The sequence below is a fragment of the Balaenoptera physalus genome (assembly GCF_965194825.1).
Source record: "Balaenoptera physalus genome assembly, chromosome: 12".
Classification (NCBI taxonomy): Eukaryota; Metazoa; Chordata; class Mammalia; order Artiodactyla; family Balaenopteridae; genus Balaenoptera; species Balaenoptera physalus.
The window spans coordinates 93631893-93659357 of NC_138897.1; the positions used below are offsets into that span (position 1 = coordinate 93631893).

Genomic DNA, 27465 nt, shown 5'->3' on the forward strand with positions numbered 1-27465 from the left:
ACCTTCCTTCCTCCCTGTACATTGAACTGTACATTAAAAAGTAAAACTTAGGGAATTCCCTGGCAGTCCAGTGGTTAGGACTCTGCGCTTTCACTGCTGAGGGTGCAGGTTCAATCCCTGGTCAGGGAACTAAGATCCCACAAGTAATGTGGCACAGCCAAAAAAAATTAAAAACTTAACCACATCAAACTTATGCAGAACTAACATCCCAGCCCAGCTCCAGGAAACATCCCAGCCTGCCACGATAAACAGCCGTGTATTGTTTACTCTCTGTCAGTCTTCTGTCCAAGACTACTCAGTGTCTGGCACATGGCCTGACACAGAAGAGGCTTTTAATACATGTCCCTGAAATGATCAGATGAATGAAAATTGGACCACTCAGTGCCTGTTCTTAGAGGACAGGGAAGAATTCCAGACACATCACAATTGTTTCCTTCAATCCCTGGCCTGGTCAGTGACCTCAGAGTCAAAGGCAGCCAGGATACTGACCAGCAACTGTGGTTAAGACTCGAGACGCACTGACTGTCCTCAAACGCAGCTCTGTCACTTGGCGGCGGAAACTTGGGTGAGCCTCGGGTCCCCCCTGTGATCCAGTCTACTCACCTGCAGAATGAGAAATATAGATAACAGCATGTACCCTGTATACTGTTGTGGTGATTCAATGAGTTGATCATGAAAACCACTTAGAATAGTGGCTGGTACCCAGGAAGCACTATGGACACCTTAGCTACCATCACCACCGTGGTAGGTGGAATAATGGCGCTCCATAGATGGCCACGTGTGATTCCTAGACCCTGTGAATACATCACCTGATGTGTCAGAGGGGACTCTGCAGATGTGATTAAGGATCTTGAGATGGAGAGATTACCATGGATTATGTGGAGAATGGAACATACTGAACTCAATGTCATCACAAGGGTTCTGACAGGAGGGAAGAGGGGGCGTCAGATTGAGCAGTAGATCATGTGAAGACCCAGCAGACACGCTCAAGTGACGTCACTGGTAATAAATTCAATGGAATGAATGAATGAATGAATAAATAAATAAATAAATAAATAAATAAATAAATAAATAAATAAATTCAATGGAGCCTAAATTCAGTGAGGGCTTTTCATGGGGTCTTTTCCCTGGGTAAGGATTACACTGGAGCTGTCATTGCCTGTCTACATTGGTTCTTGGTTCCATTAAGGTGACTCTCGGATCTTGATATAAAACCTGGATTTTTTTCCCCCAGGTTCATCAGCCACCAGGTCTGGATTTTAAGTCCTGCCCCTAAGTCTTCGGGTTCTGTTCTAGAATGGGGGCAGGCGCGATGCCCAGAGAAGAGGCGTCTCCCCCCTCTCGCCTCCCCCGTGGTTTTCTAACTGCCCCTCTCCCCGCAGGAAGCCGTGCTCAGCACTTGGCTCCAGTTCAGCGATGGCTCAGTGACACCTCTGGACATCTACGACACCAAGGACTTCACCCTGACCGCCACCTCCCTGGACGAGGCCGTCGTGTCCGTCCCCCAGCCCCGCTCGCCCGGGCGGCCCGTGGTCACGGCCGAAGGGGAAGGCCAGGGACCCCTGGTGCGAGTGGACCTGACCATCGCGGAGGCTTGCCAGAAATCCAAGCGCAAGAGCGTCCTGGCCGTGGGCGTCGGCATCGTCAGGGTCAAGTTCGGCCAGAACGACGCCGACTCCAGCCCCGGCGGGGACCACGGGGAGGCCGAGATGAAGAACCACGCCAGCGACCGGCGCCACAAGGGCCAGGAGGGGCACTGGTACGGCAGCTCCTCCGCGGAGCGCGAGGAGGGGGCCCTCCGGAGGCGCAGCCCCACGGCCAAGTCGCTGCTGGACAACAAGGTGGGCAAGAACAGCCGGCTGGACGGGGGCCGGCTGGCGGGCGAGGGCCAGCTGCAGACCATCCCCATCGACTTCGCCAACTTCCCGGCGCAGGTGGACCTGCCGCAGGCGGGGGGCGGGCCGGGGCCCGGCGACCTGGTGCAGGCGCCCCGCGGCCTGAGCGACCTGGAGATCGGCATGTACGCCCTGCTGGGGGTCTTCTGCCTGGCCATCCTCGTCTTCCTCATCAACTGCGCCACCTTCGCCCTCAAGTACAGGCACAAGCAGGTGCCCCTGGAAGGCCAGGCCTCCGTGACCCACTCGCACGATTGGGTGTGGCTGGGCAACGAGGCGGAGCTCCTGGAGGACGCGGGCGACGCGTGCCCCCGGCAGGACGAGCGCACGACCGTCATAGACGAGAGCAACCGTCTCCTGCTCAACGGAGGTTCCCAAAAGCACGGGCAGAGCCAGGTCCCCAGGCCCGCCGACTCCGGGGACAGGCAGGGCAGGGGCCAGACGCACGAGCCCCTGCACTCACCCACCTCCAAGAGGAAAAAGGTGAAGTTCACCACCTTCACCACCATCCCCGCCGACGACAGCTGTCCCACCGTGAACTCCATCCTCGGCGGCACCGACGAGGACATCAAGTGGGTGTGCCAGGACGTGGGCGTGGGCGCCCCCAGAGAACTCAGAGACTGCCTGGAGAAGTTCAAGGACAAAGCCTAGGCCCCTCTGGCCGAAGGGCCAGCGCTTGGACGCCCTCCTTCGGTTCCAGAGCAGATCTGGGGCTGAACAGGGAACCGTTGGGGTCCCCTTGGAAACCAGTTGGAGATTCTGAAGCCGGAAAGGAACATTTTTTTGTAATCAGAGGTTGATGACAGCAGATGTTCGCAAGTCGGCGGAATAAACTCGGGGAAGGGAGCTTCTGGAGACGTTTGACCTGCGCGGGGCCAAATTGGGAAGGTTATTTTATGAGTCAAAATATAACCCAGACAAGCTACCAAAAAGTATTTGTTAAAAAAAAAATGCAAAAAGACAAATAAAAAGACAAGTAATCATCTGTTTATATTTCTAATAAAGGAGCAAAATATATTAAAACTAGGGCCTGCTAAGAGACATTTTCCGATTTAATTCAATATTCCTTTTCCGAGGACAGCCTTGGACTGTCACCCTGGGCTTGGGGAGGAGACGTTTCTGAATATTGGCTGCCTCTTGGGATAGACCTGAGGATTTTTACATCTCTACTTAATCATCTTTTCTTTTTCCACATTCTCTTTTTTCCCTCCTTTTTTTCTTTTTGTGTCTTAGACTTCCATTTGATTTATAGTTAATGTTTATTCCTGAGGATCCAATAGTATATTTTCCTAAATTAAACAAATTATATTCCTATACATCAGATGAATGCTTAGAAACGATGTCATTTAATCCACTCTTTAAGTATTACGTTTGATGCTTTTCTGTATCCTTCCAGCCTTGTTGATATTTGCTGGGTTTTCTACAATCAGGGGGAGTTCTCAGAGCCTTTGGGGGGATGGGGGAAGATGCCTTCACCCATCGCCACTACACCCACCACAGGGCCAAAGCCAGCGGGTGGGACATTGGCAGAGGCTGGACCAGTGGGACACAGCCAGCAGCACAGAGCCCAGCCTGGTTCCCCTGACCCCTCCAGGACTCCAACACTGGTGTCGTGCAGATGCTTCTCCCAGGGGAAGGTGAGGTCAGATCCACAAGAGAGAAACCAGACCCAAGAGTAATCAGCACCAACCTCACAGGGTAGATCTATCCCGAGACATGCTGATATTGCCAAATGAACAAGGATTAAAAAAAAACTGTCTGAGGGTTTTTCAGTTGTTTTTCTTACCTCGTTAGGCAGGGTATACCAGCATAAACGGAAAACACGAAAATCTACGTTAGATTGTCAATCAACTGTGCTTTTTGGTACCAGCCTAATCGTGTAGCAGCACATTGCAAAATGCACTCATCCAAAGTGAAGTGTACGAGGCAGAGGAGACCACGAGGTAGGGACACAAAGCCCAAGACTCCGTTCTGTCCGCAGCTGCTTGGGGACGAAGCCGCCCGGCTGTCACGTGATGCTCTCCGTGGGGCGGCGCCCGCAGATACCGGCAATGCTTCCTGTTTTTATTTTTTTAATTACTAAAATCAATAGCTAAGAAAGGGTCCTCGAAGCCTCATAACCTTAGCTGGACCTTTTAAAAAGATATTTCTAGCACATATTAGAGACGGGAAAAAGGAGCTATTTATTTATACCTGTGATGCCAATTGTCATTAAAACATTTTCCATGGCTTGACAAGTCAGTATCTTGTGGGCTGTCTCTTATTTCACTTAACTCCTATTATTTCTTCTCCCCGCCAAATGTACAACTTGTTAAAGAAATAAACCGTCCGCTCGTCTAGAAGGAAAACTATACACTGTTGGCTTGTTTTCCTCTTGGTTTCTTGGCTGATCCAGAGTAATTCCTAACAAGGGAAACTTTCAATCACCTGTCCACTGTCACCTACATCAGCAGTTCTCAAACGTGAGCATGCTCAGGGTCACCAGGAGAAAATGTGCATTCCTGACGAGTTCCAGGGTGATGCCGATGCTGTTTGTGCCCCCTCCCCCACCGCAGGGAACTTCCAATTCACATCGAAGGAGAAGGAGAGCCTTGACAGTGAATGGAAAACTGTGTTGATATCTCTCATCTGGGGAAAAGGTGTACTTTTATTCTGATTATTTTTGCATTTGTTGTTGTTTGAAGTTCCAGTGGGATTGTGGTTCCTTTGGCTGGTTGAGGGAAGAGAATCTTTTGGTTGAAGACAAGAGAGTGATTTTTTAAAATAAGTTTTTATGTTTTTAATTTTTTAAAAAATTTATATAATTTTTTAACAACTTTATTGGAGTATAATTGCTTTACATTGTTGTGTTACTTGCTGCTGTATAACAAATTTAATCAGCTATACATATACATATATCCCCATATCCCCTCCCTCTTGCGTCTCCCTCCCACCCTCCCTATCCCACCCCTCTAGGTGGTCACAAAGCACCGAGCTGATCTCCCTGTGCCATGCAGCTGCTTCCCACTAGCTATCTATTTTACATTTGGTAGTGTATATATGTCCATGCCACTCTCTCACTTCATCCCAGCTTACACTTCCCCCTCCCCCTGTCCTCAGGTCCGTTCTCTACGTCTGCGTCTTTATTCCTGTCCTGCCCTAGGTTGTTCAGAACCTTTTTTTTTTTTTTTTTACATTCCATATATATGGGTTAACATACGGTATTTGTTTTTCTCTTTCTAACTTACTTCACTCTGTATGACAGACTATAGGTCCATCCGCCTCACTACAAATAACTCAGTTTTGTTCCTATTTATGGCTGAGTAATATTCCATTGTATATATGTGCCACATCTTCTTTATCCATTCATCTGTCGATGGACACTTAGGTTGCTTCCATGTCCTGGCTATTGTAAATAGTGCAGCAATGAACATTGTGGTTCATGACTCTATTTGAATTATGGTTTTCTCAGGGTATATGCTCAGTAGTGGGATTGCTGGGTTGTATGGTAGTTCTATTTTTAGTTTTTTGAGAAACTTCCCTACTAATAACAGCCTTATTGAGACATAATTCACGTAACATAAAATGGACCCATTTAGAGTGTACAAAATTCAATGGTTTTTAGTATATTCAGAGTGGTACATCAATTTTAGAAAATTTTCATCATCCCAAGAAGAAACTCCATACTCGTCAGACTCACTCCCCATTTCCCCACCCCCTCACCAAATTCCCAGCCCCAGGCAACCACGGATCTACTCTCTGTCTGCATGGATTTGCCTGGGGGCGGCGGGGGGCTAGTATCTATATCATTGTGGGAGAGTCTGTGAGAAGCCGATGGGATTCATATATTGTCACTGTTTTTTGTTTTTGGCCGCGACACGTGGCCTTGTGGGATCCTAGTTCCCTAACCAGGGATTGAATCCGGGCCGTCAGCAGTGAAAGCACGGAGTCCTAACCACTGGACCGCCAGGGAAGTCCCTGTGAGTGTTTCTTAATCGAGGCACCAGGGGAGCTCTGTTCTCCCACAGCATGGCTGCACGTGTGCAGTAAAACAGCCTGCAATACCTCTTCTGGAGAAACCAGGTCCACTCATAAATCGAACTCCCTACCTAGCCAGCTCATGTATTGCTTTAAAAGAATCAGGCTTCAGGGCTTCCCTGGCGGCACAGTGGTTGAGAATCTGCCTGCCCATGCAGGGGACACGGGTTCGAGCCCTGGTCTGGGAAGATCCCACATGCCGCGGAGCAACTAGGCCCGTGAGCCACAATTACTGAGCCTGCGCGTCTGGAGCCTGTGCTCCGCAACAAGAGAGGCCGCGATAGTGAGAGGCCCGCGCACCGCGATGAAGAGTGGCCTCCGCTTGCCACAACTAGAGAAAGCCCTCGCACAGAAACAAAGACCCAACACAGCCAAAAATAAATAAATAAATTAATAAAATAAAGGAATTCCTTTAAAAAAAAAAAAAAAGGAATCAGGCTTCAAATCAAGAGAAAGAGGACTGTGGTTGGATCTAATGCTGGTTGCTTCATTTCTGCCCCAAGTTAAACTCTAAACAGGCCAGCTGCTGCCCTTGGGCAGATACCTCTGTGGTCCACTGGGGTCAACTGAGCTACGCCAGAGACAATGAAGATGTCTGACAACTTCCTCCCTCAAGCAGCACCTGTCATGGTGTCAGTAGAGCTAAGAGGCCGTGTTGGGGGGACCAACGGGTCCCATTTCCCCTGGGACTGTCCTGGTTTTAAAACTGGAATCCTCTCAGGATAAACAGGATGTTTGGCCACCCTGGTTGACATAAGTGCCTCCAACTATCATTAAAAACTTTCCGTTGGTCATTTCAGGCGATCAGGGTCTCGTGGTGTCAAAATGTCTCTTTTATTGTAGATGTAAGACTCAAATACGACCTTGTCTAGGGAGGGACACAGCTCCAGTATGGCCAGACCCTGAAACAAATTGGGAGGTTCCTCAAGGACGTCTGCTCTCCTTCCTGCACCAGCGCTGCCCTTCCCGCCAAGCCCGCCTACCCTTGGGATGTGAACCTGTGACCCCACTGGATGAGTCTGTAGGTGTCTGACCTCTGACTCCCTAGGATGGGTGTCTGCTCCATGCTGCAAATCAGGTCACAAGGGAGATGAGTGTGCACCATTTTAAATAAGGTGCTGCCTTTTTACAGTGATGTGAGCCTGTCAGACGGGCAGGTGGACAAAACAATAGCAAGGCTTTCCAGGTAGACAGTCTGTAGTTCTTCCTTCCTGCAAAAATGATCAAGTAGAACAAGGGTAGCTCAGCTCTTGGATGCTGGTCCCATGATTCATGTCACACGCACTTATTGAGCACCTGCTGTGTGCCTGGTTTCGGGAACACACAAAGAATGGAGTAATTAACAAGACCTCAAGGTGCTGCCAGTCAGAGGGTGGAAGCAGAGAAGGGGGCAGTTAGTTAAGCACAGAACGGCAGGGTATCAGGGGAGGTGGGCAGTGCCTTCACCCCCCGTTGCCCTTATGTTCCCACCAGCTCATCCACGGTCACCTGTAGACTCCAGCCAGACTGATGGCCTCTCAGAACACAAGGCTCTGAAAAGACAAACTGTCCTTTCTCGTAAGTGAGTAGGTCTTAACTAATATTACAGTGGACCCTGCACGACGCGGGGGTTAGGGCGCCGACCCTCCCTGCAGTGGAAAATCCAAGTAGAGCTTATAGTCTACCCTTCTTATCCGTGATTCCCAATCAGTGGATTCAACCAACCCTGGACCTTGCAAGACTGTAGTATTTACCTTGGAAAAAAATCCACGTATAAGTGGACCCTTGCAGTTCAAATACATGTTGTTGAAGGGTCAACTGTAATATTTATGAGCATTAATCTTTATTGTGATCAACAATAGTGTATTAACATTATTTTAATAATATTAACAATAACTACGAGAATAATAATAATGAGACTCCATTTAACAAGTCTGGGTCAGACTCAGTATTGAACATCCTTAGTTTGTGCTGTTATTCACTCACAACAACCCTCTGAGGCATGTGTGTTTCCCCCCATATCAGAGGTGAGGAAACAGGCTCAGCGCATCCTTCTCAAGGTCAAGACTAGGAACTAGCAGAGCCAGACTCAAACCCAGGACTGTATCTCCAAAAACTGTGGTCTTGATTATTACACTAATACAAGCTTCACATATATTTTCTTGTGTTAAAAATGTAATCAAACTGACCAGAAAAAAGCAATTCAGGCTCATGACACAAAATCTAGAAAAGTAGAAGAAATAAAGAAAAATAAGGCCTCTGGTTCCTCCTCCCAGAAATAAAAATTAATAACTCATCTTACACACGCTTCAGTGTTTTTTTTCAAATGGTAGACATAATTTTGCACGGTCCTATTCATAGTCTGAAAGTATACTGTTATAAACGTGACTTTTAAATTATTTTTCCACTTTTAAAAGTAGCCCAAGAGCATTGTAAACAATTTATAAAAACGACCGAATTCACCCCCATTGGAGCTTTGGTGATGTTCTTCTAGGTTTTTGCCCTTGGATATCTTTTTTCTTCCGCGGTTGAGATCAAAGTGCAAAAATTGCTTTTTAAGTATAATTAACAGGGGAAGTTCTGCAGCCTTCAATCGGAGGTGATAGGGCTCCCATGTGCATGGGACAGATGGTGGGCTGCATGAGGGGGCCCCTTGGGGCAGGGGGAAACTGGGGACTAAAATCCAGCCCAATCTTTGCTTGTCAATATACCTGCACCTGGAGGAGAAGCTTACGGCTCTCCTTTGAACAAGAATACCATCTGCTTGCCAAGCGGGCAGCCTGGGCTGCACTTTCCAAGTGGAGGCTACAGTTTACATCTTGCCCTCAAGGGCAGACGGAGCCCTGGAAGATGAGGTGAAAGGGATCGAGGTGATGGCCAGCCTGCGTCAGTGAGTAGCCTGCCTTCTGTGGCGGTGATGAAGGAGTCGCTCATACAGACGAACTCTTCCACGGCTAATAATGACACAAGCGGTCTAAAGGCCACAGAACAGCTGTTTCAAGGCACTGGAGTGCAACTGCAGTTGAGACAGGCTGGGACCTGGGAGCCGGGGCCTTTTGCTGCAGGGCTTGCATCTGGACACACGTCTCCTCCAGTAACAGAATACAAAGAAACTATAAGGGACTAAAGATAACTGCGTGCATGAGCAGTTGGGGCAAATTATGGACAACAAGATACAAAAAGACCAAAAAAAAAAAAAAAAACTCCAACTGCCACTTCTGAAGAGCCTGGAGCAAAAGCTGGGGGTCGGGAACCAACACAGGGCACTGTGCATGCCCCCTGCACCCAACACCACCAAAGGGGTGGGCAGACCACCTAAGCCACGCCTCCAGCCCGACCCCTGGACACACCCCTACCCTCACCCCATATAAGGAGCCAGCTCGCCCCGCCTCGGGGAGTGAGCAAGCAGGGGAACCTGTTACTTGTTCTCGCTGCCCCCTGCTGCAGCAGGGGCCCAACAAAGCCTTGCCTGAATTTCTTGTCTGGCCTCTGATCAATTTCTATTGATTAAGGAAGCCAAGAACCCTGGTTGGTACCACGGTGATGGAGACGGGAAGGCAAAGATCCCAGGGAGCGGGGACGAGCACAGAGGTGAGCCCCACATTGGCCACCAAGCTCTCTCTTTGGGGTGTTGTCCATGCACACGGTATTGCTCAGAGGCTGAACCAAACGTGACAGCCCAGAGCTTGCAATAGGCTCACCGGGCTGGACAGACAAATACTATGTCCAGGACACTGGAGGCAACAGGGAACTGAGGGTCTGAAATTCCTGAGATAAGAGATTTGCAGGGAAGTGAGTCCAGTGAACAATTTCCTCTTCAGGAAATTGCCAGCTTCTCAACTGGACATGAAGCTAAGAAAACAAGATAGGGAGGTGTTAAAGGCTAAGCTGTTATGTGGTGATCTCCTAGGACTCTTTTTGGTTCAGGGCCACCCTGGGAGGATGTAAATTCCCAGGCACTCCCTGGCGTCTGTGCAGGTCAGCAAAGTGGGATTTGGTAAGAAAAAGCCTCAGGTGCTGGATCTTGAAAAGGAAAGCAGGTGAAATTGGGCACACGCGGGCTGGTACCCAGAGATAGGGATCCAGGCACTCTCCGTTATAAGTATTAATCAAATCTTCACACAGAGCTTTGCAAAAGTTTCAACTATGGCAGAAGAGAGGTAGCTGGGGCAGGAACAGCTCTGGTGAGACACTCAAGGTGGCCAGGGAGGTCAGAGAGGGCCACTCTGAGGACATGTGGCCTGGAGCATGGGATTCCTTAGAGGCATTAGGATGTGATCTAGATAAAACACCGGACAGAGCGAAGCACAGGTGCAAAGACCCTGCACAGGGAGGTAAGCGCACGGCAAGGACCAGCCATTGAAAAAACATGTGGCTGGAGAGATTGGTTTCCCAGCAGCAGGAAAATGGGTTCACGCATATAAAAATTCACTCTCTCTTCCCTCACGACTGTGGAGGACACAGCTCTACTGGGGACAGAGGTCAGAGGCCCAGATAATATATTGGCTTTTAAAATGCACATGTTTTCCAAGTTCTTTATTCAAACCTTTGGCCAAATAATAATGTTTTGGATTGGTCTCTGCATCTCAAAATTTCCACCTGGAAGAAGCTAAAATTGGGTGGTTTTCCTAAGTAAGTCCTTCTAAACACCAAACAGATAAACAAAAAGAAAACCCAAGGGCTGTGACAGTCAACTCCTGCTTTAGGAGTTCTCTGAGGTGGAGATGCTCACTTAAACATTTGGATCTGCAAATGAACTTACTTACAAAACAAACAGACTTACAGACAGAAAACAAACATATGGTTATCAAAGGGGAAAGGGGGGGAGGGATAAATTAGGAGTATGGGTTTAACAGATATACATTACTATATATAAAATAGATAACCGGGATTTCCCTGGTGGTGCAGTGGATAAGACTCTGTGCTCCTAATGCAGGGAGCCCAGGTTTGATCCCTGGTCAGAGAACTAGATCCCACATGCATGCCACAACTAAGAGTTCGCATGCCACATCTAAGGAGCCCGGATGCCACAACTGGCGAGCCGCAAGTAAGGAACCTGCCTGCCTCAACAAAGACCCAGCGCAACCAAATAAATAAATAAATAAATATTTTTAAAAAATAGATAACCAACAAGAATTTACTGTGTAGCACAGGGAACTACATTCAGTATCTTGTAATAACCTATAGTGGAAAATAATCTGAAAAAGAATATATGTGTGTGTATATATATATATATATATATATATATATATCTGAATCACTTTGCTGTACACCTGAAACTAACACAATACTGTAAATCAACAATAGCTCAATAAATAAATAAATAAATAACTTTGGATCAAGGAGAGTTTACAAAGTAGAACTAGGAAGAAGAGGAAAGTCAGGTTATCCTGTTACCATTCTCTTTCAGACAGAACATTAGGTAATGTTTCAAAGAATGAAGCAAATTATGACTTTTTTTTCAATTTATATTCTACCGACCAAAATGTTCTGTCCAAAAAGCCTTTTTTTCCTCTGTCAAAGAGGGCATTTGGGTGGAAAGAAATTACCAGACTGTGAAATTTCATTGATTTAAAAACTTGAGGTTAAGTTCGGGGTCCAGATTTACATTTTCTCTCATTTATGTTGTCCTCTAAGTGAAGGGTGGGATTGGAAGAGCCAGGCCGTGTTGAACGGTGAGATCTCAGGAAGCGGTGACTTTCAGAGCTTTGCTTCTTCCGTGGAAAGAGAGAGTCATTACATGAAATGACTGGATATAGTCAGGAAAACCGGGGCACAGACAGGATGAAATTCATTCATCTGTTCATTCAATAAATACTGAGAACTTTCTATGAATAAGACACTCGTCCGTGTACGTGGAATAGTAGACAAGAGGGTTTGTGTCTTTATCCGCATGGAAAGTATATTCTTATAGGGAAAATAGATAAACATGAGCTGAATCAATGAGATGCTATCAGACTGTGAAAATACAGTGCCACGAAGGAAATAAACAGAACGGTGAGAAATCATTGGACGCCATGCGTGGAAGGGGACTACTTCCCACAGGGTAGGTGTGAGACAACATTTACGCTGAGAATTTAGGAATAAACCCAGCTATCCCTGGGTAACAGGTTTCCAGGCAAAGAGAACGGTAGGTGCAAAAGCCTGAAGCAAGAATGAGCGGATGGCTGTATTTGAGAACTAGAAAAGTGCCAGGGTGGCTGGAAGGCAGAGGTTGCGGGATGAAATGGTGGGGAATGATGCCAGCCTAGAATGGCATAGGAAGGGGAGCGGGCAACGTGGAGGCCTCTGGGGGGTTCTCAGCAGGAGAGTGAACGTCCCTGAATCGTGCTGAAAAGATCGGTAGCACCATCGTGAGAGGAGAGCTTTGGGGAGAGCATCCCATCAGGATGGGGCTCATTCCACCCTGTGCTGGCTTCCTTCTTTTTCTCCTCTCATTTCCCCAGGTCCATTTTGGTGCCTCCTCGGAATGAGCTACTGCAAAATTATTCACTCGCTCCCAAATCCTTGTCCCAGATTTTGCATCCGGAGGAGCTCAATCTAAGATGTAAGACCAGCAGGGTTTGCTAATAGATCACATCTCGGGTTAAGGAAAAGGAAAGATTCTGGGATTTTTAATTGTGCGATTGGCAGATAGTCTATCCATTTACTAAGATGATGGTTGAAAAATTAAAAAAAAAAAACCTCCAACAAATGACATCTGTAGAAATTCTGTGGAGTTTTGAAGCCCAATCATAGCAGAATGCCGGTTCTATGTGGGATCAGAATCAGAGTATCAGGGCTGTGAAATCAGGGTAAGCAGCCATCATCCCTCTTCAACGTGTCGGTGTTTGTGTTGTGTGTTTTGTCTGGTTTTTGAATGAGTAGTACTCTTCTTTCTCCACATCCCCTTGGATCTTTTTACCTGGTATAAATGAAGTGCCTTACCCTAGTGGAATCCACAGTCAGTTTCACACCCAGGAAAACAAACACAAATTGCTGCAGACCCTGCATTAAATTAATTAATTAATTTTATTAATCACATAAAAATTTTAGGACTAGGACGACTCGGAGGCAAAGCAGTGTTTCAACACCTACGAGGCATTTACCAATAAAGGAAGATCAGTTACATGAAAAAGAACATTGTAAGGGGACTTCCCTGGTGGTGCAGTGGTTAAGAATCCGCCTGCCAATGCAGGGGACACGGGTTCGAGCCCTGGTCCAGGAAGATCCCACATGCCACGGAGCAACTAAGCTCGTGCGCCACAACTACTGAGCCCGCGCTCTACAGCCCATGAGCCACAACTACTGAAGCCTGTGCACCTAGAGCCTGAGCACCACAACTACTGAGCCCATGCGCCACTACTATTGAAGCCCACACACTCTACGGCCCGTGCTCTGCAACAAGAGAAGCCACCGCAATGAGAAGCCTGCGCACCGCAACGAAGAGTAGCCCCTGCTCACCGCAACTAGAGAAAGCCCACGTGCAGCAACGAAGACAGAGCGCAGCCAAAAAAAAAAAAAAGAAACAAAAAGAAAACAAGTAAAAAAAAAAAAAAGTTGTAATCACCCATAGTCCAAGTTCAGAAGTAGCAAATAAGATGATGTTCCTCGTTTCTACCCTAAACTACTCTTCCCTGTTTGTATCAAGGACACTCGTGGTCTCGGGGGGACATGGAAAGTTCTAGAATCTTCTACTTCTTAATAACTGATTTAAATAATAAATAAACGACTTTATGTAGTAAAAGCAAATGGGCTTCCAATTTAAACAACCTCAAGATATGAAAACTTATTTCTGGTGGAATGGCTTTTAGGCCACAAACTCAGGTCTGTAAAAAAATATCATTTTCTTGTTTATTTTCTGTAACTGAAATTAATTTTTCTTATGAAGTCTTTTACCTTTAGGGACAAGAGTTTAATTTCGAGCAATTCGTATTCTCCTCCTTGCTCCCCAAGGATGCATCTAAGTTCCAATAGGCTGAAGTAGTGCCATGAAATTATCCTGGGAGTGGGGCATGGGGACCATATCTAGTAGGGCCCCCTGTCCATGCAGGGGTCATCCCAACACAACCTTCCTCTAGGTCCAGCTCACGTTCAACTTACTCCCACACTGCTCTAGAATTCCCCAGAATCATTCTAGGGCCCCTACTCCTTACCAGGTCTGAGGAAAACCTGGTGGGGCTATGAACACCACTCCCCACTTCCACGCCACTCCTGCGTGCATCAAAATCCTTTGCAACAAACCACTCTTGGGGGGTAAGGGAAGTCTTTGATGTAGGTGTTTAGGTGTGTCTGCCTTAACAGAAATTAAATGATGGTAGCAAAGCTAAGATGCGTGTCTCACAGACTTGAGTTGAAATATTGAAATCTGTATTTGCTACATTTAATTTTTTAACATGGCATTAATCAGTCTCCTTCCTCAAAGCTTTGCTCTACAAAAGGACCCACCAGAAGAGCCTTTAAACATACATGCCATGTTTCGATTTTGCCCTACACACAATATTCAGGAACGCCTCAGTATACAGAGCAAAGTACACAGAGTTACAGCAGGCAGGTGGAAGGACAAGGTGGATTCTAGATAGTCGATGCACGTTGGCACGTTTACCCTTAGCTCGACGCTTAACATATGAGATGCCTCGGGAGACCTCACCTGAATGAATGGGCAAAAGGCAAAATGAGAACCAGTCTAGGTAAGCCGTTGGCCCCCGATTAGTGTTTTTGTTCAACATTTGTGTGGCTCTGATACAATACATCCCTTCTTCTCGCACATGGTGGTCAAGGCAAAGATTCAAGAATCAGACAGACCTGGTGCAAATCTGATTCTACCACTTGCGTGGGTTAGAATGTACAACTCAATCCTGAAAGATATCATTGTTTTGCACAAACTTGTAAATGCCACCATTATGTTTGGTTTGTAATTTCAGTTGGGTATGGCCCAAATTAACCTTCCTTGTTATTTTTAAGGAAGACATACTGATGTCTCAGGTATAATGATGATGATAATGATGATAACGATAATAATAATAACGACTTCTGGTAGTCTGAATAATGGCTCCCCAAAGATGTTGACATCCTAATTCTTAGAAGCTGTGAAAACTTTAACATACTTGACAAAAGGGACTTTGCAAATTTGATTAAGGATCTTGAGATGGAGTTGAAACAGGAGGGAAGGGGGCAGGGCACAACCTTTAAAAGAATGATATAGCCATAGGACATGGCATAAACTGGTTAGAACCAACTAGCTCCAAGATGGCAGAAGATTCGACTTCCAGTGGACCTTGAGCCTCATTGTAATTCATCAGCATCTATATGGCACACCCACCAGCACCATGACGGCTCTGAGGCCGACCATAAAAGGCCAAAAAGTGGGCAGTGGCCAAATTCTTGGAAATCCCCGCCCCTTCCCCCAAAATACTTGGAATAATCCTCCCACTCACTGGCCTATGAAACTACCCAGCCCATAAAAACTAACCACCCCGTATTTTGGAACCTCTCGCCTTCTGAGATGGCCCACACTCTGTACTTCTCCCAAGGCCATTCTTGCCTTTTGAGACGGACTGCATTCTGTCTATGGAATGTGTACCTCTCTAAATAAATCCACTTCTTACCTATCACTTTGTCTCTCACTGAATTCTTTCTGCGATGAGACTTAAAGAACCTGAGCTTCATTAAGTCCTGAGACCAGGTGTGTGATCTCAAAAGACTGTGGGTTCAAGTCCCAATCTGAGTTTGCACGGTTTTAGAAAGTACTACCCAGGATTATCCAAGTGGGTTCAATGTCATTGCAAGGGTCCTTCTAAGGGAAAGAGGGAGACGGGAGGGAGACAGAGAAAAAGATGTGACAGGGAAGCAGAGGTCAGAGCAATGCAAACAAAAGGTAATGAGCTAAGGAATGCAAGGCTTCCTCGAGAAGGCAAAAGAAGCAAGAAAACGATTCTCCCCTGCAGTCTCCAGAAGGAACACAGCCCTGCCTACACATTGACTTGAGGACTTCTGAGCTCCAGAAACATAAAAAACAAAAACAAAACATTTGCATTGTTTTAAGCCACAAAGTGTGTCACTTGTTACAGCAGCAAGAGGAAACTCATACGTTGTTTCATAGGGTTGTTATGAAGATTCGATGCTAATAGTAACAAAGAACATTGATAGAACTATGTGTGTACTGGGTCTGTTCCAAGTGCTTTAAAAATATTAGCTCATTTATCCCCTACAACAAACCTATGGGGTAATAGCATTATTAGTGCCACCCTTTTGCATATGAGAAAAGTGGATCACCAAGAGGCCTAGCTGTTTAGCGAGAGTCATCTGTCTATTGAGGGGGTAAAGTCAGCACCGGAACTGGGCATCCTGGATCCAGTGCCAAGCCCCTAACCACTGCACCGCACTGCCCCTCACATAGAGCAGCATGCAAGCCAAATACTTAGCACCACGTGCCTGATGAGTGTTCAATAAATGTGATCTATTCGTGAGTTTGATCTGATGTCTCTGAAACACTCTGTAAAAACCAGGCAAGCCACTCGAGCTCCCTGGAAGTCCACCTGGCAACAGCCCTAGCTGCTTGGATCATTGAGCCCATCGTTTGGGAAAGATCTTAAGCTCCATTTCAATTCTGAAATAAAAGGTCAGAACCAAAGAGTCAGCCACAGAGAGGCTAAACCTGATCCCGGTGTGAATCTCCACGTAATTGCAAACCTGCCCTGTGGGTCCCCTCCCATCTTCCCTCCCTCCCCTAATCTGACACCCTGCGTCATCTTCATGAATCTATTTTCTCTCTTTGGTTAATTAAAGACAAGCAGATTGTAGGAAGAGACCTGCTTCTTCTTGAGCGACCAATGAGATGACCACTCCTCTTAGCCAACAAACAACACTCTCCTGCCCCCCAGGGCTGCTAAGGACCCCAGGCTGCTCTGGCCAGGTGGGCAGGTACTGGGTCACCAGATGCTGAGGGAGTGAGAAAAGGATTGGAGAAGCTGAGGGTTCTGTTTTCTAGACTGCTCCCTCTGTGTGTGTGTCTGAGACAATTCTGTGTGTCCAGAGTTTGGAAGACCACATATATGCTACATTGCCAATCATGCCTGCCCTGACACGTGCATGATAATAACACAGATCCACCTGTGCTTGCTTCCTGCTCCAACATGCCAAGGACAGACTATTTGTTGGGAAAGTACAGACGCTGGATTGGAGAAGCTATGACTGTCCCAATGGCACGGAGAGGACGTGGAATTCTAACCATAGATCAAGGAGAGGGTTGTGGCGGGGGGACCCCGTACAGCTCAAAAGTCTGACGCCCCTGGATTTAAAGCCTGGATCAGTCATTTCCTAATTCAGGGGGACCCTTGGCAAGGGAGACAGAGAGTCTGTCCTTACTCCCTCTCGGGTATCCTGTGCTTTGCACATAGCAGTTTCTCAATAAATATGTTGCCTGTATGAATAGATAAGAGACATTTCACAGTGCTCTTAGACCAGCACTGTCTATTAAAAACAAAATGTAAGCCATATATGTAAGTTAAAATTTTCTAGAAGCCACATTTTAAAAAGTAAAAACATAATAATTTAAATATTTTATTTAAGCCAATTTACCTAAATTATTATCCTTTTGACATGTAATCGAATAAAAATTTCTTAATGGATATTTTGTACTTTTGCAGCAAATCTTCCAAATCCAGTCAATCCTGTGTAAATACAGTAAATCCCTAGTAAAATACTGAGAGCACATCTCAGTTTGGACTCGCCACATGCAATGTGCTCAGTAGTATTTGAAGGGGCTCAGAGTATGCCACTCCAATCATTTTGAGGTGAAGACAATTAAAAAGAAGCAAACACAAGCAAAACTCTCTGCCCTCTCCCTCTCTACCAGGAAGGGCGGGAAGATTCTGAATCACCGGACTCAACTCTAGATAGAACCTTATCAGCCCAGAGACAGCACCAGGGAAATCTACATAACAAACCTTACTAACTAGCCCTTTCCTCCCAATAATTTCCTCCATATATTCACCTTCAAACAATGTGCCGCCTTTAGAAGCTCAAAGTCCCTTTCCTTTGTCTTGTCACTTCTATACAAAATGACTGTGCTTTTATTAAGGTGCTTTATAAGCCCAAGTTCTAACCACCCTTTTGAATTACTCATCACTGAGTTCTTCCCTGTGTATGTGCAACGCGCACATGAATAAACTTCTGTTTGTTTTTCTCTTATTACTCTTTCTTCTCTTGGTCTAGTTTGCAAGGCTCCTGACAAGGAACCGAGGCATCTGCAGTCACGTCCCGTTTGCTCCTGACCCCAATCTGTGCACACAGGTCTGAATTTTTTAAGCGTGCCCACATAATGAGGGCTTTTTGTCTGATTCAACCTGTGCCTGCATTTCTAAAGAGCTGGCTTTATGACTTCCAAAGAGGAGCCTTTGTAGCTTGGTGATTTCTCCTCATTTGGAGCAATTTAATGAAAAAGGTAGAAATTCCTAATGCAACCGTGAGAATAGATCAGAGAAGATAAAGGAGAAGGGTAGCCAAAAGGTCTGTTTTCTCATTAGCCAAGCATATTCTGCAGCTTTAAAGAAGGCATTCTCTCCTACTTGGTCTTGACTAGTTTATCTCTCTTCCCAGTTGAATAAAGTAACTCGTCTTACTTACTTATTATTACTTTTCATTGAGCGGAAGTGAGAAGGGAAAATGCCAGGCCATTCAGACTTGTGGAGAAGAGAAAGGATGGTATTTAATGAGAACTCAGGGATGCCGAAGAATTTCTCTCCCAGCCATCTCTTCCCTGCTTCCTTGCTGTTTTTATTTGTTGACCAGTTACTAACTGGCAAAAGAAGACATATAAAAAATCAATAAACATCTCAGAAATGGTCAAATGATTGCAAACGAAAGCAGTCCATCATCTGTCCTCTTCCAAATTGGCAATGATTAGCGTTGCAATTGTTTTACTGAAGTCACTCCAAATAGAGGGGGGGGTTGTGGAGAGAGAGGAATGTCACCAAACAGGATGGTGGGTGTTTAAATGTTATAAAATATCTGGAGAGCAACTGGCCAATTTTTTAAATGTGGATAAGCTGTTCCCAAACATGGATCGACTGCCAAAGAGAAGCAGACATACAAAGAAAAGCAAAGATTCGGGCTTCCCTGGTGGCGCAGTGGTTAAGAATCCGCCTGCCAATGCAGGGGACACAGGTTCAAGCCCTGGTCTGGGAAGATCCCACATGCCACGGAGCATCTAAGCCCGTGCGCCACAACTACTGAGCCTGCGCTCTAGAGCCCACGAGCCATAACTACTGAGTCCGCGTGCCGCAATACTGAAGCCCGCACGCCCAGAGCCCATGCTCCGCAACAAGAGAAGCCACGGTAATGAGAAGCCCGCACCTGCTCACGGCAACTAGAGAAAGCCCACACGCAGCAACTAAGACCCAACGCAGCCAAAAATAAATAAATAAAATAAATAAATTTATAAAAAAAAAAAAGAAAGAAAGAAAAGCAAAGACTAATAAAAGCAAGCAGATGAATTGACCAGGTAGGAAACCAAGATAATTCAGAGAACAGAAGAGAGCTTAAAAAAATCCTAATTATCATTTTCAAATCAACTACCCAGAAAACAAGAATGTGATAAAGAAGCAATCAGGGAACAACAACCAAAAAAGTGCTCTTGGAAATTTAAAAGAACGTTACTGAAACTAAACTAAAAATTAAGTTGGATGGCTGGAAGAGGAACTGGAGGAATTTTCCCAGAATATACAGCAAGGCAGCAGCTATGAAGAGCTCAAGAGACACTAGACCTAGTGGAAGGGAGAAAAATATCAAAGAAATAATAAAACTTTCCAGAGCAATAGAAAGACATGAATCTTAGAATAAGAGAATTTGTCTCATGGAAACACAACACGTTTTTAAAACATCCACATCTAACACATCCTCGTGAGATTTAAGAACTTTCAAGATAAAGAGAATATACTAAGAGCTCCAAGAGAGACAGAATTCACCTATAAAGGAATTCAGAATCAAGCTTGCATCAAACTTATCATGAATGGTGCTCAATGCTACAAAAATGTGGAATAATTCTTTCAAAGTCTTAGTAACTATATATAAAATAGATAACCAACAAGGACCTACTGTATAGCACAGGGAACTATACTCAGTATCTTGTAATAACCTATAATGGAAAAGAATCTGAAAAAGAATAAATATATATGTATGTATAACTGAATCACTTTGCTGTACACTTGAAACTAACACAGGGAATTCCCTGGTGGTCCAGTGGTTAGGACTCGGCACTGTCACTGCCAGGGGCCTGAGTTTGATCCCTGGTTGGGAAACTAAGATCCCGCAAGCCATGCCACATGGCCAAAAAAAAAAAAAGAAACTAACACAACATTGTAAATCAACTATATTTCAATAAAACTTTTTTTTTAAAGTCTAAGTAAAAATCTCTTTGAACCTAGATATTTAAGCCTTGCCAAACTATCGTGTAAAGGTGAGGACAAAGTAAGTTCATTTTCAGATATGAAAAGACTCCCAAACCGAGCACATTATTGAAGACGTAAGTTGTGGATGAAAATGAGGGTGAAAAACCCAAAGATGTGGGACCCAAGAAATGGGAGAACCAACCAAGGCGTCCACTGGAAAGAAAACTGCAGAATCTCTGCAGTAGGGGGAGGGAGCATTCATTCAAATTAAGCAAGAGGTCAGTGCCTCACTGGGGAATTTCTTCAAGAAGAAAAATGGAGGAATTTATTTCAGGAGATGGAATGAGGGGAAAACTGGAAGATCTTTGCAACATGATGTACATGTACAGCTTTTTACATGTCAATCATAGCTCAATAAAGTAGTGTTTTTTTAAAAAAAGAAGGAGGACTTCCCTGGTGGCACAGTGGTTAAGAATCTGCCTGCCAATGCTGGGGACACAGGTTCGAGCCCTGGTCCGGGAAGATCCCACATGCCGCGGAGCAACTAAGTCTGTGCGCCACAACTACTGAGCCCACGTGCCACAACTACTGAAGCCCGCGCACCTAGAGCCCGTGCTCCTCAACAAGAGAAGCCACCGCAATGAGAAGCCCGCACACCCCAACGAAGAGTAGCCCCCGCTCGCCACAACTAGAGAAAGCCCATGCGCAGCGAAGACCCAACACAGCCAAAAAAAAAAAAAGGAAAACAGGTATTCACGCCAAAACTTGTATATGAATGTTCATATCATCACTATTTACAATAGCTAAAAGATGAAAGCAACCCAAATGTCCGTCAACAGATCAATGATGAACAAAGTGTCCACACAATGGAATATTAAACAGCCATGAAAAGAAATCCAGTTCTGATACATGCTGCAACATGGATGAACCTTGAAAGTATGCCGCCAATTGAAAGAAGGCAGACTCACAAGGACTTATCTTGTATGACTCCATTTATAGGAAGGCAAGAGTAAGCAAAACCGTAGAGACAGAAAGTAAGTAGTTGTTGCTTGGGGCTGAGGAGAATGGGGACAAGAAAGCCAAAGGGTATGGGGTTTCTTTGGGGGGGGTGACGAAAATGTTCTAAAATTGATTGTGGTGATGGTTGCCCAACTCTGTGGATATAGCGAAAACCACTGAATGGTACACTTTAAAAAAAGAAGAAAAGCTGACTGACTCAGGGCACGTACTAGCTGAGTGGCCGTTAGCAAATTCCTCAATGACTTTTATCCTCAGTTTGCTCAGCTGTAAAATGGGAGGATGCCTGACTTCAGTGTCACTGAGAAGATTTTTTCTCATTTCATGCAGGCAAAACACTTAGCCCAGCGCCCAGTTCTTCTAAGTGAGTCAGTGGCGAGTGATGCTGAAATGGAGCAGGACCCTATGGTCCTTCCCCCCCCACCGCCACGTCCTCAGCCTGCCTTTTGTCTGTGCAAAAACTTCAGCCAAAGAATAAGGTTAATCAGAGAAGTGAGAAAATGCAGAAACAAAGGAAAACAGTCCAACAAGACTAAATTATAATAGTTTAGTCACTAAGCATAGTCAAGGCCCTTTAGTTCCTCCTCAAGGGCTAGAGATCATATTCTGAGCCGTGTCCTGGGAGCTGTTTTGTAGATACTGAAACCCCCATCAGGTGGAAGAAGTGAACTACACGATGACCAGACTGTAGCCATGACATAAGCTGCCACAATTCTGTGAACTGGCCTCAAGGAAATGGAGACAAACCGACCCTGGAACTGAAGATTAACTGTACCTAAAACAATCAAGATGACACTGGTCAGACCACCGATGACCAGTTTCAAGATGCCTGTCGGAGCTGCCTGTGCTGGTTCTGCACGGAGCCCCTTCCCTCCGTCTATAAAAGCGCTTGCCCACCGATTGGGCTGGGGTGGGTCGGCCTTCGGACAGGCATCCGGCCTTCTCCCCGCCCCCCATCCAAAATAAAGCAAACTTTCCTTTCCACCAACCTGGCCTCTTTATTGGCTTTTGAGCAGCGAGCAGGACCCCACTTTCGGTTACAATGTTATTAGTAAAATTCCTAATTTCAACAAGTAGGAATCACCGGTTTGTTCTTTTTTCTTTATTGTGTTGAGACTCGATCAGAAGATGCAAAGGTGGGTCCCGGGAACATAGGCATGTCTATGGGCTGGGAATTTTCTTTGAGGATCCGTGTTCAGCAAATCCTACCATTTTGTCTTTGTTCTTGGGAAGAAAGATTGAAGGAGAGGTACCGCCTGCGGGACTTGTCAGACGCCGGGGCCCGGCTGGCGCAGGTTGACAAGTGAAGCGCGTGTCTGCTGTACTAGTTTCCACTTTGCTGGGAGCCTGCAAATGGGAATCCACTGTTTGCTAATGTTTCAGTTTTCGCAAATGATCAAACTCCCTCAAGAGCAGAAAAATCAACTTCAGTTCAGTGCACCCTTGGCCCCAATTGTCAACTCTGGATCTTTTGATCCATCAGAAAGAGCTTTTCCATCAGAAACGACAGTTTTCTGCTTCTCCCTTGTGAAGAGACCTATACCCTCTTTGGGAAACCGCTGCTTTTCCCATCAATAGCACAGGCCGATTTTTTCCCCCTTTCTTTAGCTCTGCAAATGATTAATCCGGCAACAGATGCGGTGGTTTTCTATGAGCTGACCACCTTCGATTGTACCGACAGCCCATGAATTTTGGCAAAATGCCACTGCTTCCCAGACATGCTCATCACTGAATGAGTGTGACAGGCAGATACGATCATGTTCTAGGTCAAGGAGGATCTGAGAATAGCATTTAAATGACCCAGCTGTGAGAAGAGGTCTCCAAAACCACCAGGGGACCAGACCATTAGCTTTAGCGGTGAGCAAACAGAAAGCCCAGCTGTACCCTCACACCTAGGCAAGGTAGGCCCCACACTGCACAGGTCCCCGGTCTGGCTCTCCTCCGCCTGTGTATTTTTACAGACCTGCGTCCCTCCCAGGGAAGGAGGCTATTATGGGATGAATTTTATCCTCCCCCAGATTCATATGTTGAAGCCCTAACTCCCAGTCTCTCAGAATGTGTTTGTATTCAAAGATAGGACCTTTAAAGAGAAGATTGAGTTAAATGAGGCTCTTAGGTTGGGCCCTCCTCCAACGTGACTGGTGTCCTTATAGGGAGAGACAATTTGGTCAAAGAGACACCAGGCGTGGGCACACACAGAGGGAAGACCACATGAAGACCGGGCAAGAAAGAGGCTGTCTGCAAACCAAGGAGAGAGGGCTCAGAGGAAACCAAACCTGTCAAGACCTTGATCTTGGACTTCCAGCCTCCAGAACTATGAAGAGATTAAGTTTGTTTTTTTTTTTTTTTTTTTTTTTGGCCGCACGACGTGGCATGTGGGATCTTAGTTCTCCAACCAGGGATTGAACCCGTGCCCCCTGCAGTGGAAGTGTGGAAAAATCAACCTCAGTTCAGTGCACCGTTGGCCCAAACTGTCAACTCCGGAGGTTTTGATCAATCAAAAAGAGCTTTTCTATCAGAAACGACGGTTTTCTGCTTCTCCCTTGTGAAGAGAACTATACCCTCTTTGGGAAACCGCTGCTTTTCCCATCAAAGCAGCGCCCTAACCACTGCACCGCCAGGGAATTCCCAAGAAATTAATTTTTGTGGTGTAACCCAGCCAGCCTTTGGTATTTTGTTATGGCAGCCTGAGGAAATTAATGCCAATGGGTCACGCCCACTAGGAGTTCTGGGCTCCCCTCTGGACCATATTCCAGGTATGTGGACCACAGGATCCCTTGCATAATGGCCCCAGGCTCACTTCCAGGCCGGCAAGGGCCTCTACTTGAGGCCAACCTCTGAAGGGAAGACCAGAAAGCCTGTGTGCCCAGCCCTGAGCCTGGGGGCCGCTGTCTGCAGAGGGTCTAAGGAAAGGATGCTTCTGCAGGACAGGTGGCCACGTGTGTGCAGGTAAGTCTCTGTAAGTTTGGGAGAGGGATGTGGGAAGGAAGAGGTCGGGGAGGACCGTGGGCCAGGTGTCGGGGGCTGAATTTCCCGGTTCAGACATTTTCTGCACGTGACTACGAAAAATCTTAAGGCTATTCAATCAAGCCTGGCTGTCTGGGTTGTTTTGAAATGTCAAAGCTGGGGGATGGCACACATTTCATTTAATAATTAGCATGATCAGTAACGTTTAAACATTTATACATGATATGTGGACCACCATGAACGTCGCTTTGGGGCCCTGCAAATGTTGGGGTCAGGCCAATAGCATCCAACCAACACGGGAGTTGAGTTGGGGACCCCCTGGCCTTGGGCAGCCCCATTCTCATCCTTCTGATACTTAGGGAGGGTGAGTGGCGTGTGGGTTCTCTCAAGCCGCCTTTCCCGTCCTCTTAAACAGAGAGTCAGCCCAACATACCCAACTCTCGGGAGTTACAAGTGATATCTGCTGAAGTCATTTTTTTTTTTTTCTTTTAAAACATCTTTATTAGAGTATAATTGCTTTGCAATGGTGCGTTAGTTTCTGCTGTATAACAAAGTGAATCAGCTATACATATACATATATCCCCATATCTCCTCCCTCTTGCATCTCCCTCCCACCCTCCCTATCCCACCCCTCTAGGTGGTCACAAAGCACCAAGCTGATCTCCCTGTGCTATGTGGCTGCTTCCCACTAGCTATCTATTTTACATTTGTTATAAAGCAGAAGCTAACACACCATTGTAAGGCAATTATACTTCAATAAAGATGTTAAAAAAAAAAAAGAAAGAGAAAAACAAATACTGTATGCTAACACATATATATGGAATCTAAAAAAAAAAAAAAAGGTTATGAAGAACCTAGGGGCAGGACAGGAATAAAGACGCAGACGTAGAGAATGGACTTGAGGACACGGGGAGGGGGAAGGGTAAGCTGGGATGAAGTGAGAGAGTGGCATGGACATATATACACTACCAAATGAAGTCATTTTTGAAAATACAAACCAGGGATGCCCATTCAGGAGCAGGGCACCAAAGCAGGATTTCAGTCAAGGAGGTGGGTCTCGTTGGAAAGAGCTGGCCTCTCATTTGTGATTGTCTGCGGTTTGCGCTCTTAGCCAAGCGGGGTTGCCATGGAAACCCTTTTTCAGGCCCCGTGGCCTGTATTCAGGTCCTTGTCACCCATGATGTCCAAATGTTTACTTGATAAAAATTTTAATGTGTTCTAAGTATTCGGAGGCTGCTCCCTGCATAATTGCTGTCTGTGTAAAAGAGCCCAGCGTTCTCTGTGTTTCCAGTTCAAAGTGTAACTGTGCCTGTCTCAGGAGCACGTTCAGAGACATGGCCCCAAAACAGACGGTCAAAGTCCTTTTTCCTCTGCCTCTGGGTATTGTCCAGCTGGCCTCTGGAGTGAGGCCCTGGCTTCCGTGGGCTTTATTCAAGGTTTCCTTCTGGGAGAAGGGAGGACAGATTATAAAATGAGGGGGTTTTTTTCCCAGCAGAAATATTTACCGCACATATGTCAGGGATCATACTGGAATCTGTTCAGTCCCAAGTGCAGGCTTCAGGATCGTTTTTGTAAGCATCATAGAAACCGAGAGAGGAAATAATGACTCTCCCTTGGAAGCACAAACTTGAGTGTAAATATTAAACTTCTGGTGAACTGGCAAAAATAAAATGAATTCCCAGATTGTACAGGGCCCTTCAGTCTATACCCCTGTGTTTGGGAAACCAGCTCTCAGAGGAGATATATGAGCTTGAAAAATGAAGCCAAATGTGGCTTTGGACCGGGGACAGCTTTGTCCAAGGTCAAGTCCAGGTATGTCTTCATTGGGATGCTGTTTAATGACACCAGTGCCTGATTCATTCATTATAATCTGAAAGAAACTTGACGATGTTACTAGCAGAGAGCTGGAAAATTGAGTGGAAGAGAACACACCTAAGAACAACAGAATTTCAAAATTTGAGGGTCAAACAAGATAAAAAAGGAGACAAGGAGGGGAACAAAGAATGGGAAGTATGGCATGATTTCTGTGGCAGGAAAGACTCTTTTGGTTTCGAGCAATAGGAAATCCAACACAAAATGGTTTAAGAGAGAAAAGGAGGGGTATGGCTAGATAAAATTAAAAGTCCAGGAAGCTTCAGGTATAGCTGAATCCAGGTACTCCAATTGTTGTCACTCTCTCGGACTCTCAGTTCTGCCTTTCTCTGTGTCAACTCCATGCCCAGGCAGGCAGAATGATGGCCACCAGGAGCATCAGACTTGATCTTTAACCTCTCAGTACCTCCAGTGAAAAGAACCACTCTTTTTGCTAACCATTCAGACAAAATACTCGGAATTGAATCTCTTTAGACCATTGTATTACATATATATTTATCAAGCTACCACGGTGTCTAAGACTATTCAATGCCCTAGTTGCCTGGGTCAAATGCTTACCTCCAGAGCCAAGGAAAACTCATAGACTAAAAGTGGACTCAGTTCCCCGCACCCCCAGATTATATGGTTTTGTTAACAGAAGAAGAAGGAATAGATGCAGGGCTGGGAAAAGGCAAGATGAAGACGGCCCAGCTTTACCAAACAACTTAGCGCTCAGAACATCAGTGCCCTACAGGGGCCACGACCTTGCTTACCCGTGAACCCAGCACAGTCATAAATGACTCCTGATGTGTTTGCTTCCTCTGCCCGACCAGCACCTGGAGAACGGACGCAATTTTGAACAACTGCATCTCATTCACTGCTGGCCCTGTACTCCACACACAGGCATTAAGAAAACGCTTGTGTGTCTGGAGAGAGGATTCAGAAGTTGCTGAACAGAAGTGAACATATATTTTGTCATTTCTTCTTGCCTTAGCTAACACGTTTGTGGTTTTGATATCTTGTCTTTAGGAAAGTGGCAAATCCCTCTTGCCACTTTCCTTCTCTTCACCCCCACCACTCCACTAGCCAAAGGTGCTAGAAAAAGATAACAAGATCTTGGATATGATATAAATGCACGGGGTTTGGGGTGGACGGCTCTGAGATGTTGTTGGATCCGTCAAGTGGAAGTTCTGCACATCCTTGCTGGGGCAGCGCTGAAAAAGCTGATAAAGTTGCGTTCAGCCTTCGTTGGAGCAAATAACAACCTCTCCAAACAGAAAGTAAATCAATAGCAGCTGAAGGCTGGGTTTTCCTGGTTCAGAGGCAGAAAATGTGAATCATGTTCTCCTCTCTGATTCCCTTTTATGTCT

At 45.9% G+C, this 27465-nt stretch overlaps 2 protein-coding genes across 6 annotated transcripts in view; one reads left to right on the forward strand and one right to left on the reverse strand.

Moving 5' to 3' along the window:
• TMEM132C (transmembrane protein 132C) overlaps positions 1-4136 on the forward strand; it is a 382473-nt gene extending 378337 nt beyond the window's left edge. The window contains exon 9 of the mRNA XM_082418219.1: positions 1383-4136. Within this exon, the coding sequence (XP_082274345.1) occupies positions 1383-2546 (1164 nt within the window). The 3' untranslated portion in view covers positions 2547-4136. The remainder of the gene's footprint in view (positions 1-1382) is intronic.
• SLC15A4 (solute carrier family 15 member 4) overlaps positions 1-27465 on the reverse strand; it is a 186729-nt gene that overhangs the window by 91590 nt on the left and 67674 nt on the right. Inside the window, exon 9 of one of the 5 annotated variants that reach the window (XM_082418265.1) lies at positions 7121-7219. The exons of the other annotated variants lie outside the window; for them this stretch is intronic. Within the exon in view, the coding sequence (XP_082274391.1) occupies positions 7136-7219 (84 nt within the window). The 3' untranslated portion in view covers positions 7121-7135. Of the gene's footprint in view, positions 1-7120; positions 7220-27465 lie in introns of those variants that run through there. 5 annotated transcript variants of the gene reach the window in all.